General features: G+C 36.8%; 1 protein-coding gene across 4 annotated transcripts in view; it reads left to right on the plus strand.

Annotated features, from left to right (window-relative positions):
* BLTP1 (bridge-like lipid transfer protein family member 1) overlaps window positions 1-15583 on the plus strand; it is a 134888-nt gene that overhangs the window by 50774 nt on the left and 68531 nt on the right. For all 4 annotated transcript variants that reach the window (XM_087816473.1, XM_016203311.2, XM_016203313.2 and 1 more), the window contains exons 28-40: window positions 314-572; window positions 1760-2597; window positions 4740-4810; window positions 5569-5742; window positions 6163-6283; window positions 7277-7423; window positions 8251-8378; window positions 8705-8904; window positions 11110-11307; window positions 11934-12142; window positions 14043-14194; window positions 14645-14795; window positions 14962-15114. In XM_087816473.1, coding sequence (XP_087672599.1) covers window positions 314-572; window positions 1760-2597; window positions 4740-4810; window positions 5569-5742; window positions 6163-6283; window positions 7277-7423; window positions 8251-8378; window positions 8705-8904; window positions 11110-11307; window positions 11934-12142; window positions 14043-14194; window positions 14645-14795; window positions 14962-15114 — 2801 coding nt within the window. The remainder of the gene's footprint in view (window positions 1-313; window positions 573-1759; window positions 2598-4739; window positions 4811-5568; window positions 5743-6162; window positions 6284-7276; window positions 7424-8250; window positions 8379-8704; window positions 8905-11109; window positions 11308-11933; window positions 12143-14042; window positions 14195-14644; window positions 14796-14961; window positions 15115-15583) is intronic.

Consider the following 15583-nt stretch of genomic DNA (forward strand, 5'->3'; position numbering starts at 1 on the left):
GAGTAAATGGAGAAAAATATTTATAATAGGAAATTCCAGATAAAAGATATATGGTGGTTTTGTGCTATTCTTGAAAGTTTTCTGTAAGTTTGAAAATTTTCAAATAAAAGTTAAAAAAGAAAAAAGAAAAAATTCACTGTTTGTGGACTCTGGATCCACAGAGGTGGATACTTTGCTTTGTGAAATTACATACTTGTGCTTTTAAAAAATGATTATACTTAAAAACAAGAAATTGAATTAAGGTGCTATATTTTTCATAAATTGCTGTTGAAATTGCTGTGTTCACATAACCTGCTTTTGTTGGTTGCTGTAGGTAATGCGAACGGCATGAAGAGGAAAGAATGGGAGAACAAGGCAGGGGGAACGGAAGCCGAAAGGAAGACTCAGCACCTGAGCCTGCAGGTCCCCATGCGCTGTCACAGCTCGTCGTCTTCCTCAGACGACAACAGCAGCTCCAGTGCAGCCCAGCCTTTACTGGCCCCAGACAAGGAAAGCCCCTCTTCTGTGGCTGATGACCCTGTGCTTCAGAAGGAATTCCTGCATGGAACAAAAAGAGAGGATGGCCCAGTGAGGTCAGTAGTCAAGTAGATGCGGGGACCTGCTCGCAATCGTCTTATAATTGCTTCAACTTGTGGCCAGAAAAACTTCTTTCCTCTCAACTCACTCACTGTAGAAAATGTTTTTCTCCTCCTGAACATGGTTTTAAGTGTCCATTTACTGTTATAAAAGTAATACATATGCTATTCATTCCAGATATTAGGAAAATACAGAAAAGTATAATGACAATACATATTTCTTGTCATCTGACCTCTCAGAGTTAACCCTTGTTAACATTTGGACATTTTCCTAGACTGGTGACTATTTTTGTCCTTGTCTTTCTATAATAGTTGACTCCTCATTTCTTGAAATGCCCTTCCTCTTGATAGCACATTTCAGGTTCTCTCCCCCTCGGCTAGACCCTATAAGCCTAGTTACTTTCTCTTTTTGTGTGTGTTGTTAATCCTTACCCAAGGATATTTTTTCCTTTGATTTTCAGCAAGAGTGGCAGGGAGGCAGGGGAAGAGAGAGAGAAACATTGAAGTGAGAGAGACATACCTATTGGTTGCTTCCCACATGTGCAGGATTGAGTCTGCAACCCAGGTATGTTCCCTTGACCAGGAATTGAACCTGAGACCCTTTGAAGCGCAGGCCAATAGTTTACCACTGAGCCACACAGGCCAAGGCCCAGTTACCTTCTTGATACATCTACTTGGATATTTCATGGAGACCTCAAACTTGGCATATGGCCTTGTGCACATGGTCAGCTTGTTCTGCTTCACTAAATGGCACCTCTACATCAGTTGCCAAAGTTAGAAGTATTGGGTTGTCCGTGACTTTTTTCTCTTCTTCAGGTCCTCTCAGTTAATCACAGGTCTCTGGTGCATTTTATTGGACAAGCTTTTAAAGGATATGAAAAAAAAACAAAACCCGATGAATGCATTAGTTTTCATAGATTACGGATAGATAATATTCATGGGTTTCTTTACTTTTTTTTTGTTTTTGTTTTAAGCTTCCTCAATTTTTTTTGATCTATATGGGATATGAATACATTGTTGTTTTGTTACTTTGTATGATTATTTTATTGTAAAATTGCAGATTTTCATTTGTTTGTAAAATAATGATTAAAATTATTAAAAGGATTTTATCAGTACTTCTGTTTATATTTAGAGTAATTTATATGATGTACAGTAAAGGGTAATAGCTTTGCTTTATGTTTTAGTATTCCTACAGAAGTGTCAGGAAACAGCCCTGCGTCTCCTAATACTCAGGATAAGTCAGTAGGTCAGTCCCCTCTGCGGTCTCCCTTGAAACGACAAGCCTCTGTATGTTCCACCCGACTTGGAAGTACCAAGAGCCTGACTGCAGCTTTTTATGGGGACAAGCAACCGGTCACAGTTGGAGTCCAGTTTAGTAGTGATGTCTCCCGAAGTGATGAAAATGTACTGGACTCACCAAAGCAGAGAAGAAGTTTTGGTTCCTTTCCGTATACACCATCAGCAGACTCTAATTCATTCCATCAATATCGATCAATGGATTCCAGCATGTCAATGGCTGACAGCGAAGCCTACTTTTCTGCTGCTGAAGAATTTGAGCCCATTAGCAGTGATGAAGGCCCTGGGACCTATCCAGGTAGGAAGAAGAAGAAAAAGCAGACCCAGCAGATTGACTTCAGTAGGGGTTCCATATATCACAGTGTCGAGGGACCACTCACTGGCCACGGAGAAAGCATTCAGGATCCCCGAACTCTGCCATTCAAAACTCACCCTTCCCAGGCCTCATTCGTTTCTGCACTAGGTGGAGAAGATGATGTTATAGAACATCTGTATATTGTAGAGGGTGAGAAAACAGTAGAGAGCGAGCAGACCACTTCTCAGCAACCGGCGATGAGCTGTTATCAGACTTACCTTACTCAGTTCCAGGTGATTAATTGGTCAGTGAAGCACCCAACCCACAAAAGGACCTCCAAGTCCTCCCTGCATCGTCCTCTTGATCTGGATACACCAACCAGTGAAGAAAGTTCATCATCGTGTGAACAGCTCTCTGTTCCAAATTTTAAGGTATAAACCAAATCATTAGTTTCTACACTGGTATATTTATTTAGAAAAATGGATTTTGAAGATGTTTCCACAGTTACTCGCAGTCATTTTAACTGCCTTTCTGAAAGATAGACTTTCTGAAGTCAGGCCTTCATGTATGATAGTAGGTCTTAGGGTTAGTGGTGGGAATTATAAAGTGAAGCATAGTAAATGGAGGAATAGGTACAGACTTGATCATCACAGTGTTAGTCAGTAAATGTAATAGTCTCTGTCTACACTGTATTCTTTAGATTAGGATCAAGTCTCTCTGAATCCGTATTTTCTGTGTCTTAAAAATAAATTTTGAAATTGTTTTTGATAGTAGGTGTTTTGATCCATAACTGCTTTGCAAATCCAGTTCCATTCACTTGACATTTGAGGTCTTATAATTTAGTATAATTGGCCATTGGCTACTTCTGTAGTGTATTCCGTAAATGGCTTTTTTAAGGAGAGCTAAAAATAAGTTAAAATAAATGTTGTAATAATAGCCAATATGAAAACTATTTTTATAAAATTAAACATTTATAAGAGAAATTTTTATGGTTTTAAAGACCAAAATTAAGCATATGAAATCTTATGGAATTGATTACATATACATATACACTTATTTAAAGTGTTTTAATGTATTCATTCTTAATTCATATATACCACTGTGTGCCCAACATTCGATGTGCAGTGATGAGAGAAATGGACATGGAGCTTATAGTTTAGGGGACAGAGACAGACAGTTAATAGATAAATAGATAAGTATATGATTACAAATTGAGAAGAGTTATGAAGATAAAGGATACTGGGATGGAGAATAATAGTTTTATTGACAAGACAATTAATACTTAAACTGAGGTAATATTTAAACTGAAACTTAAAGGATAAGGAAAAGATGAGGATGGGAAGACCTAGGGCCACTAGGTTCATGGCACAGGCATCAGCTTTGCTGAATTGCTAAGGAGGGAAAGAAATCGGTGTGCATGAGACATGGAGAGGTAGCAGGGACATGCTCCCGATGAGCTGGACACCTGAACAAGGGTGACAGAGCAGGTATCAGTAGTCAGAATTTTAATTTCATTGGGAAACTCATGGGAGCTCTAAGGAAATGTGATGTGGTCTCATGTACTTTGGCTACTAAGTGGAATTGAACTGCCATTAAGGAAGAGGGGAAGTAGGGTGACCACTTAGGAGGCTGTGGCAGCAGTCTGTGCAAGAGATGACGGGCTTGGGCTTAAGTAATGATGGAAATGTGATAATGGAGTTGAATATCCTTAGAGATACTGAGGTATATGTATATGTGTACAATATATATTGAAGGAAATGGGAGCATTAGTAACAGCTAAAAAGTTTTGGTTTTAAGGTTGTGTCCATTTCTCTTGTTGCCCAAGATAAATTGCTCATGTTAAGATTTCAAAATGTCCTCTTTATTCCATGTGAAAATACGTTGGTTTATGAATTTTCCAGTATAAAACTGAATGGTACTTGCTTATTCAGAATAGTACCCGAGAGGCTAGATTATTTTAGTATTTGCAATAAATCTTTTGGGTTTGATTAGGCAGTCAAATGTCTGGAGAAAATAAGTCAAGGAATTCATATCTTTAGATCACTTTAAAAATAGAACATAGGAAGTAAGAAAGTTATTTTTCTTTATTAAATTTGAGTAACTGGCTAACATTTAAAAGGATCCAGTTTGGTTGTTCAAGTGCATTATTTGTATTACTTATCTTTTATGGATATAAAATACAATCCAGCTTTTCCTATAATGTAATGTTTCTAAGGGGTTCTTTCCCGCTTGAAAGTTGATTGTGCCAGGAAAACACTCTAAAATTAGCTTAAAAGCTCAATGTAAATGGTGCTCTGAAGACAGACTTGGAAGCGCTTCCATTTAAGCTTTGTTGGATAGTCTTTTACTCCTGTTGCTGAGTCCTACAGCCCTGCCCTGGCATTTGTCTGAATAAAATGAAAATGAAATTGCCAAATAAATATTTTCTTTGATTTTCTCAATTTGTTAAATAGTTATATATGTGAAAATCATATTAATAAGGTAATCTGGATATTCACAAATAATCGGTCTATAGCATAAATTTAGAGAATATTAAAATTCTAGACTATAAACAGTATTTTATATTATTCTAGGTTATCAAACAGGGGCTCACAGCTAATTCTTTACTAGACAGAGGAGTGCAACTTTCAGGATCAACTTCAAAGTAAGTAAAAATTACATACTTTTAAGTATAAAGTCTTTTTTAAAAAAAATATATCTTTATTGATTTCAGAGAGAGGAAGGGAGGGGGAGAGAGAGATAGAAACATCAATGATGAGAGAGTCATTGATCGGCTGCCTCCTGCACACCCCCGACTGGGGATCGAGCCCACAACCTGGGCATGTGCTCTGACTGGGAATCAAACTGTGATCTCCTGAATCATAGGTCGATGCTCAACTGCTCAGCCACACCCAGCCGGGCAAGTCTGTCTTTCTTGATTATGAGATATGTAAAGTTTATTCTAAATAATAACCATTCTTTATTTGACTATACACTATATTTTATAAATAAATTACCCCAAATAACTCAGCTGTGTTGTCTGTGATGGCTTTGCCTACATTATAGGCAGTCAGTGACATTTCTTTTAGCATACTGTGCAAGCCATCACTTGGCATATCAAGATTGGGAACTAGCAAGAATTCAGAACTGAAGTTTTCATATTTTGGAAAAGCTCCATCAAGTAAATATGTAACAGTTTTCCACCCACTTTATATATTAACCATCTTTGATCAATTTTTACTTTAGTACCTCATTTGTCCTGTCTTTGAACAGCATTTGGGATATGAAATATCTAGTCCAGTTCCATGAAGTTTTTAGTTGAAATAAATGTTGGTTTAAGCAGTCACTCATCTTAGATAAGTTCCAACTCCTATTCTCTTTCATGGTGTTTGTAATATATACTTTGCTCATTACATTGTACAGAACACCATATACTCCTCTGGAAAAGAGAGCTGTTGATAACACAGATGAGGAAACATTAACGGAAGAGTGGACCCTGGATCAGCCTGTCTCTCAGACCAGGACAACAGCCATAGTTGAGGTCAAAGGAACTGTTGACATTGTTCTCACTCCCCTGGTGGCTGAAGCTTTAGACAGGTATTAATTTTATCTAAAACTATAACTATTATTAGATAAAATGATAAATGTATGTTATATGATGATTAGTGTATGTGATACATGTTCATAAAGAAGAATGTTGATGATGGCTATTTGATTGAACAAAAATGAAGATATATTTAAAGAGGCCTGTGTTTCACTTAGTTGTCATTTGTTACTTTCAGCCCAAATAATTATATTGCAATATTATAAGAATTATATTGCATTATAGTTTTCAGTTTTTGTTTTGGGCTGGTGAGCATAAAATGATCAAATACCCAGTAACTAATTATTATGTTTGATATTACTACTGTCTAGTTTATTTAGAGAGACAAAACGAACATGAATAAGCTCTGTAATGGAAAGTGATAGAACAGATTCGATAAACTAGTTTCTCATTTTCTGTTTCTCCTCCTGCAGATATATTGAAGCAATGGTTCATTATGCTCACACCCGACACCCAGCTGCAATTGTGGATGACCTTCACGCCAAAGTCCTCAGGGAAGCTGTGCAAAATAGCAAGACTACCTTCTCAGAAAATGTAAGAACCTTTTATCCAGTAGAGTATGGCAAACTGAGTATTTATCATGTGCAAACTTGAAAAAATGGAATGTATTAAAATTTTATTAGTCATTTAAATTGGAACTCATGGACATTTCTAAACAGCCTTTATATGTCTTTGGCTCCATAAGAGATGGCATGTAGAACTATACTATGGATTAAATAGTAGTCAACTATTTATTAAAATGTAGCTTTATTTTTCCCTTTATTTCAGAAGTAGCTTTATTCCAGTCCTTCCTAAAGAGCGTTGGTCCTTAGTGAATGAGTGCTCTCTAGGTCTGGTGCATTCATTTCCTAAGGAAGCAGAGCTGCGTATTATTTTGCCTTTCCTCTGTGACAGATAACTCGTCTCTCAATATTTTTGAGATTATTTTTGTTCACCTCAATGAGTCAAATCATTGCCCCCTGGTTTGTGATATTCTACTTACGCTGTGGTCCAAGCACGAAGCCATTGCTTAGCAGGCAGGGCCTGGTGCTCTTCTGGTGACTCTCCATTTGGCTTTCAAATTTATCTCTATCATATTTGGACCGGGGCCCACAGGCAAAGTACAAGTGGGTCTGATTGTTTTTAGTGATCCAGTTATTCAAAATATAGTGGTTGTTAGGGTAGAGGAGTACAGATCAAAAGAAATTTGAAAATTTTCTCAGCCAACAAGGAGCCAATTACGAGAAACCAAATCCGTCCTCAAGTAAGTAGAATTTAGTGATCATAAAAAGTCTCTGTTATTGTCATCATCACCATTTTTCTGTTTCTCTATAGGCTGATTTCAGTTTACTATGTATCACTTCTCTCAACCCTGAAGCTGCCAATCTATTTCATCTAGTTTGTACTTTAAGACTAGGGGTGCTAACCCGATGGCAGCTGGCATGCCCATGGGCATAAAGGAGCAGAACGAATGAGCAGGTCACTTGTGGATGATGTGGAAATTATGAAATGTTTGTGAAGTACTAATTTTACTTACACTCTTTTTAGTTATCTTCCAAACAAGATGTTAGAGGAACAAAAACTGAGCACCCTACCATAGGAACAACTAACCAAGGACAAGCACAGACAAATCTTATCATGAAGCAAGATAATGTGACAATTAAAGGTCTTCAGGCTAATGTCAGCATACCAAAGGTAACAATTTAATATTTCTACTTATTTTATGTTTTAAATATGTTTTTATTGATTTCAGAGAGACTGGAAGGGAGAGGGAGAGAGAGAGAGAAACATCAATGATGAGAGAGAGTCATTGATGAGCTGCCTCCTGCACACCCCATACCAGAGATTGAGCCCAAAACCAAGCATGTGCCCTGACCAGAAATTGAACCATGACCTTTTGGTTCATGGGTTGATGCTCAACCATGGAGTCACACAGGCCAAATACAATTTAATATTTTTAAAAATTTTCCTGAAAGAGAACATTTTGGTGGTTTTATCCTTTGTATTTACTAAATTGAATGGTGGTGGAATATCAAAAACATATATTTTGTTCCCTTGATGATCTAATGCAGGGCTGGGGAACGTCCAGCCCTCGAGCCATATACGGCCTATGAAATCATTTGGTCTGGCCCTGTCAAGGCAACCACAGGCAGGACTCGAAATTCAGTAAATCTAGGAGCTTTTTTCATAGCTAATTTTTAAATTGATAATTTTGTATGGCCCGCGAATATACATTGTTATAAATATACAAATGGCCCTTGGCAGAAAAAAGAATTAATGTAATGTAAATAAGTTTACGTAAGCAGAATATTGGGTAAGATATACTAAAATATTCCACATCCATCCAGTAAAAATTTAATTATAATTATTTTATGAGAGTCTATATTTATAAGCTTTGTCTTCATAACTCTCAGACACATAGATTTGCTATTCCTAACGGTAGTTTTGTCTTTTTTCAGTGTATTTTATATTTGATAATTTTCACTTTTCAAGTCTGACATTTATGCCATTTTCTGTGTTAGGTAAACTTGTGTTTGTTACAAGCCTCAGTGGAAGAATCTCCAAGTACAGCTCCCAGTAGAAGTGTGACTCACGTGTCCCTGGTCGCATTGTGTTTCGACAGAATTGTAACACAAGTTCGTATGAATCGGTAATAAAGATTTCATTAATTTGAACCATGATTATCTTGCTGGATGGAAAAGCAAACCTTAATCATCATCTTAATACATTTCTGAAAATTCTAATGTTAAAACTCAAAACTGGCATTGGAATTTCAAATCTCACTTTGTAGGTATTCGAAAGTTTGTACTGTTTTTATTCATACTATTTTTCAGTAAACACTGAAGAATTTGTTCTTAATATTGGTTTAATTAAAATAGTGGAATGGTTTTTTTTAAGTCACTTATTAGTTAAATGTTTTTCCTGAACTCTGCTGTTCCACTGTTAGCCATCATGCTCTCTTTCTTTTCCGTGAAGAGGTGTGGTTGAAGAGACTTCAAACAGCTCAGAACCCGGTAGAACATCACAGTTTGATAGATATGTCCATGCCTCTAAAATGCAGCCTCAGTCATCTGGATCTCTCAGATCAAACGCTGGAGCGGAAAAAGGCAAAGAAATTGCCGCCAAGTTAAACATTCATCGAGTTCATGGGCAGCTCAGGGGTCTTGATACAACAGGTAGGATTCTACAACAAATAATTTTTCTGTGACATGTATAAATATAAGAGGATTTTGCAAAAGGAAGCATTTTTTCCCTTTGAATATTGCTACAATTTGAGTATTTTTTAAGAAAGAGAAAGGTATTTCTACCTATATTGAACACATGGTATTTAACTATTCCTTACTCACATTCTATGCAGAACAGAAGGTAAACTTCAGTAGGGAAGTAAGTGATATGGCCCCATATTAGGAACCCATCTGGTTTCTTCATGGTGTCTGCTGCTCATTATAGAACAGAGAGTATGGTCTTCATAGTCTTTCTCACTTTAGTGAATTGTTCTTTTGGCACAACTTTATTAAAAATTATTAATTACAATATCAAAAGTAGATAGCGAAGTCTGTAAAATACAGCAGCAACAAGAATGATAGCCATGGCTATGCGTCTTAGAGTCCCTAGTGAGGTAAGAGAGTAAACTAGACACGTCACATACTATTCAATATTCCTGACTCAACTCTGTGCCTGTGCTTATTTAGAGGCTAAGTGATCTCAGACTGTCAGAGATTCAATCCAGAAAGAAATGAGCTTGTGTCTTACTTGAGATGATCACTGTGCTTAAATCTCCATGTGGGACAGGTGACCAGTCCCAAATGAATAAGTCATTGCCTAGAATTTATTCACTATTGTATAGGCTCTGAAGGTTCCATGAGTGCTGTCTGTGTTCTGGGTCTGTGTAACTGCTGAGGCTTTCTCAAGACTACTTCACCGTCCTTGTGTTTAAGGCCAAAGCATTTGGCCTGAGGATTCCAGAGCAAGCTTGTCCTTGACTCTCTTGAGTTCTATAGTTCTAACACTAGTGCAGAATACAGCAGCTTGCATATAAAAAGACTTCTCCTCAGCTCTGTAGTTTGCATTGGTAGTCAGTTTGCACTTGGGTGTTGTATAGACTGTAAGCAGTAATTATAATTTGGAAGGGACAATATCCAGATAGAACTCATTAAAGACAAAACTCCCAAAGAAATTTTAAGGAGATCATTGTAGGAAAAAAATGTAAATGTCTTTGCTTATATTATAGGTATATAAGATATCTGTGAAAAGATACTCAATAATATAATGACATTTGTTACCGGTATGGGGGGGAAGTGTATGTCTTAGGGTTTCACTATGTACCCTTTTGTACTCTTTGGAACTTTATGTGAGTGTTACCTAATCAAAAAATTTACAAATTCAAGTTAAATCCTCACCTTATGCCATATTTCAGAATAAGTTCATGGAATTAGACAAACATAAAATAATGAAATAATGAGGAAACTACAGAAAAATGTGAGTGAATATTTACTCTGGTTTAGGAAGATTTTCTAATCATAAATGCAAAGTATAGTATATTCCTGATGGAATATTATATAGCTATTAAAATAATATCTTGGAACAATTTTTAATGACCTGAGGAAATTATCATGGTTACTGTTGCATGAAAATTGGGAGACAAAGCTGGGTTTGTAAAATGATCTCTAAAGAGCTAGAAGGAAACTTACTCTAAATGTAAAGCAGTCATCTCTGGGTGATAAGTTTATATGTGTTTTTTGAATCTCCTTTTTTTTTCTTTTCTGTATTCATTAGCTATAATCAGAGAAATTTTAAAAAGTAAGGTGACAAGTAAGAAAAAATGCCAGGAACTTCGGATGCTAATTTCTATATTGCATATTGTAAGCCATGGAATATGGCAATGACTGTGATGAATTGTAGTTATATAGAATATGTTAGCATAAATCCATCTTTTAGTAAATGCTGCTATTGTATTAGAAAATAATGTTTTTGCTAAGGCTGGGTAATTAAAATAATTTTTTATTTTATAAAATGATGAGAAAGTATTTTAAAATAGTTTACTATAAAGCTGAATTATTTAGGAGCTTCTTAACTTTAGATTTTTAGAGTACCCTGGAATCTTTCAGAAATGAGTACATCCTGCCTTTGGGCAATTATTTGTTAATTATGGAATCTTCTTTTCCCCCTTACTTCAATGTGATTCTGGCAATTTGTAAGCAGTGCGGTGTTAGGCAGCATTATTTTTGAAGTTGGTTGGTTCATTTGTTTTTTTCTTTTGACAGACTACTAAGATATCTTTTGAACATAGCCACCGTGCCAAATGTTTACACTGTTTGTCCTAAAAAATATATAAAGGCTCTGTCTTTAAAAGTGGTGATTTTATTCTCTTTTGGTAATAGATATCGGTACCTGTGCCATCACGGCTATACCCTTTGAGAAGTCCAAAGTCTTGTTTACTCTTGAAGAGCTGGATGAGTTTACTTTTGTGGATGAGACTGACCAGCAAGCTGTTCCAGATATAACTCGAATGGGCCCCAGCCAAGAAAAATGGGGTTGGATAATGTTTGAATGTGGGCTTGAAAATTTAACTATAAAAGGTAGGTTTTAAAAAAATTCTGCTTTAGTGGGGACAGATTGGCCCCATGTTGCTGAAATGTTTTGAACACTCATGACTTTCAGTAACCTGAATCAGCATATTCAATCTGAAAGTGTGGTAGCTGGGATTATTTAACAGAGGTGGATGCCCCATCCCGATTCCTCCATTGTGTGATTCAAAACTAGCAGAGCACCTACACATGTAAAACCTCAGAGCCCGAAGCAGAGCAATCTGTGGCTCAGGTCAAAATTGCCCAGCTTTTGAAAACCAGATCTTTCATTAGCAGAGCTTTGCCATATAGGATGAAAATACTGCAAATCCTTTATTCAGTGAGACAGAGACTAACTTAGAATTATGTGTTTTCTTTTACATTATTGAGTAATATTAAACTAGGAAGGCTGACTTGTGCATAAGGCTTTTACATTTAGTCATATATAATAGTAGTTGTATATGCCTACAATTGCTTACCTGATAATCTAATCTTACATCACTTTTACAGATAAGGGCAAGTTTTGGTGAGAGTAAAAAAGATCTTTATGAGATTTTAATTTTTATCTTTATGGATATGGTAGACTACATTATGGAGATACCCAGTGTTTTAATAAATACATTCTTACATTTGTATAGGAGGAAGACAGTCCGGCGCTGTTTTGTATAATACTTTTGGAACCATGGGCAAAGCTAGTGTCACAGAAGGGGGTGGAGTGACCTCTAATAATTCTTCTGATTCTCCAACCGGCAGTGGCTATAACACCGATGTCTCTGATGATAATCTTCCTTGTGACCGAACAAGCCCTTCTTCAGACTTAAATGGAAATTCTGTATCTGATGAGCAGGTTGGTGAATTTCTAATAATAATGCTTTGGAAACATAACATAGAAAACGACATACCAACTCAAAATTGACTTCTGGAGTATATTTGCTTGTCTTTTTGCTTTAATGACACTGCTTTAGTGGGGACAGATTGGCCCCATGTTGCTGAAATGTTTTGAACACTCATGACTTTCAGTAACCTGAATCAGCATATTCAAGCTGAAAGTGTGGTAGCTGGGATTATTTAACAGAGGTGGATGCCCCATCCCAATTCCTCCATTGTGTGATTCAAAACTAGCAGAGCACCTGATTGGATTTTGCTTTAATGACACTCAAAGCATTTTGGTATACTAGAGTATAATTTCTGTAGGCACCATATCCTAGATATGCTTATGTCTATGATAGTGTGTAGCATAATACTGTGTTCATATTAGGCACTTAATAATATCTGCTGAATTAATGAATTAATAGAATTTCAAAGAAGCAGGCTTTGTTTTTATGTCATTTGATGGATTTTAGCAGAATTCATTTTTTAAATACTTAGTTTTGTTACTGATAGTATTTCATATAAGTCCTAAATATTTTTTCAATATCTGCCAATTACAGTTAGAGTCCTGAAGAATACCTTGGATGTCACTTATTTATTATTTTTATTAGGGTAGAATTTCCATGAGTACAGGAACAGCAAAACTAAAATATTTAAAATTCTTAATTACAAAAGTGTACCGCTAACTGATTGGTGACCTGGAGCAAGTAAATAACTTTTATTTACCCTCTCCCAAGTTTCTTCATCTGTAAAGGAGTATTGTAAGGACATTTATCTTCTAGATTTGTGAAGATTGGAGGAGATCGTATATAGGAAAGGCATAACTCAGTGTCTATCACACAATAAGAACTTGGTAATGTGTATACTATATGTTACATAGACTCTCAATGGAATCTGAGGCAGCTTCATCTTGAAATGCTTAAATATTTCTGTAGCACAATTTTAATAAAACACCAGGTATGGGACAAATAGTTCAGATCAGGTTTTGATGCCACATTTACAGAAAAAGTTTAGATTTTCAGAACATCATGGATTTTAGAATTGCAGATAAGGGAGTGTAGGCTTATATGTAGTGCTTGCTGACTTTGAAATCACTGGGACCTATAGTTTATATTGTTCTGTAACACTTAGGTCTCAAAGCTGTTTCTGTGGGTATTCTTTATTCCTTAGTCACCCCACAAGAAAATGCCAGTCTTTTCTTTACCTTGACCAATGATATATAAAAGTGAATCAGAGACCTTAAGTAGATGTAAAAGGCAGGAGACGTTTTTGTTTGTTCTTTTTTAATCCTCACCTGAGGATATTTTTTCCATTTCTTTTAGAGAGAGTGGAAGGGGAAGAGAGAGACATAGATTGGTTGCCTTCTGCTTGCCCACCGACCAGGGTTTGGGATTGAGCCTGCAACCAAGATACATGCCCTTGGCCAGAATCGAACCCGGGAGCCTTCAGTCTGCAGGATGACACTGTAACCACTGAGCCAAATCATCTAGGGCTATTTGTTGTTTAATATTATGCTTCCTACCTCCCTACATTCTGAAGGGCGGTGATTACACATTTAAAAAATATTTTTCCTATTTCTCAATACAGCTTTAGATACTAGCTTATAACATAACATACAAGCATTTTTTGTAGAGTGTTATTTATTTGAACATGGGTTACAATAGTATTTATTATGGCTTCTTATTTGGAAGTTTGAAATATTCTGTTAAATGGAAAAGGAAATAGATTACAGTAGGAGGTAGAAGACCTTAATTCTGCCACCCACTCTGCTCAGGAGTTGTGTTGCTTCTGGCAAATTACCTCTTTCACTTTCTTCATCTGGAAAAAGTAACTTAATGCCCCTAAACAAAAAGTTTTGGGTGTTCTATTTTATGTAGGATGAAGGAGTCGAATCTGATGATTTAAAGAAAGACGTGCCTCTCATGCCGCCCCCACCTGATTCCTGCAGCATGAAGCTGACCATCCAGGAGATCTGGTTTAGTTTCGCAGCTCCCACCAATGTGAGGTCTCCCACTCATGCATTTTCTAGGTAAAAGGTCTGAGAAGTGTACTCCTATTGCTTGGTGTTTCTTATTTAAATGGCATGCAGTTCTGTTTCATGCAGGTTTAGACTTTTCAGATGTATCTAGTATGAGGGCTGCCACCTCGTCCCGCCTTTCCTACCTCAGACTCTCTCAACTTTATTCTCCCCTTGTTTGACCCTTTTTCTTTCCTAGGGCTTTAGTTTTACTTTAACATGTTACCCTGCCATGAACTTTTTTTTCCACCTCTAATAGGCTTTTTCATATTTTTTCTTTTCTATTATCTGGTCTTTGTATATTATGAAGTATGAAGTTATATCTTCACAATTTATCTGGTGGTCGAAAGGAAAAGTAATTTTGCCTAAATAAAATAGCTGCTACGTATAGTAGATATGGAAGATTATTTGAAATACAAATCTTGACACTTGTTTTTATAATTTTCTAAAATAAACCTGAAGGCAGCTGAACCTCTTAAGCACTGCGACCCCAGCTGTGGGTGCGTGGCTTGTTCCCATTGACCAGCTCAAGTCGTCCTTGAACAAATTGGACACAGAGGGAACGCTGAGACTCTGTGCTGTTATGGGATGCATCATGACCGAAGCGCTAGAGGTGGGTCTTCAGCAGTACATGGAGATACAGAGGTTACTGAAAATGATCCTGATCGTTCATCATTGTTGGGAAACATCAAACCTGCAAGTGCTTAGTGACTAGATGTCTTTCATTTGTATTATCTTTGATACTTCATTGTAAGCCTGTTATTTTTGCTTTGTTTCAGAATAAAAGTATGCATTTCCCCCTAAGAAGTAAATACAACAGACTTACAAAACTGGCTCGCTTTCTCCAAGAAAACCCTTCGTGTTTATTGTGCAATATACTTCACCACTACCTGCACCAGGCAAATTACTCCATCATCGATGATGCTACAATGGTAAATGACTGAAACTATACATTAGCTCTGAAGAAGCCTCTGTTCTGTTGAGGAGTAACTGACCCACAGGGTGTGAGATGCATATGGGAAGTCCAGAGGAGAAATATGGTTAGAAATACAGGCCCATAGACAACAGCAGGGTCAATTAATGATTTGGGAGTTGACAGCATGAAGGTGTTAGAAGCTGTTGACATGGATCAGACTTCTAGGGTTGGAGGGTTGAGTAAGAACCTGGTCAAGGATGGATCCCTGAAGAATATCAATATTAAAGGGGGTGGGGAGGGTGGATGGAGGTACACAGGGTGCTGAGGAGGGAAGGGAGAACCAGGAAAGAATGTTTCAAGTAAGACAATAATCACCAGAGTCAAATTTTACAGCAATGTTTAATAAAATAAGGACTGATTTGTGATTGAGGGGAGATTATATAATTGTACAAAATAAATACACTGTATCTCTGCCCCTTGAAAAG

The sequence above is a fragment of the Miniopterus natalensis genome, chromosome 4 (genome assembly GCF_054644295.1).
Source record: "Miniopterus natalensis isolate mMinNat1 chromosome 4, mMinNat1.hap1, whole genome shotgun sequence".
NCBI lineage: Eukaryota > Metazoa > Chordata > Mammalia > Chiroptera > Miniopteridae > Miniopterus > Miniopterus natalensis.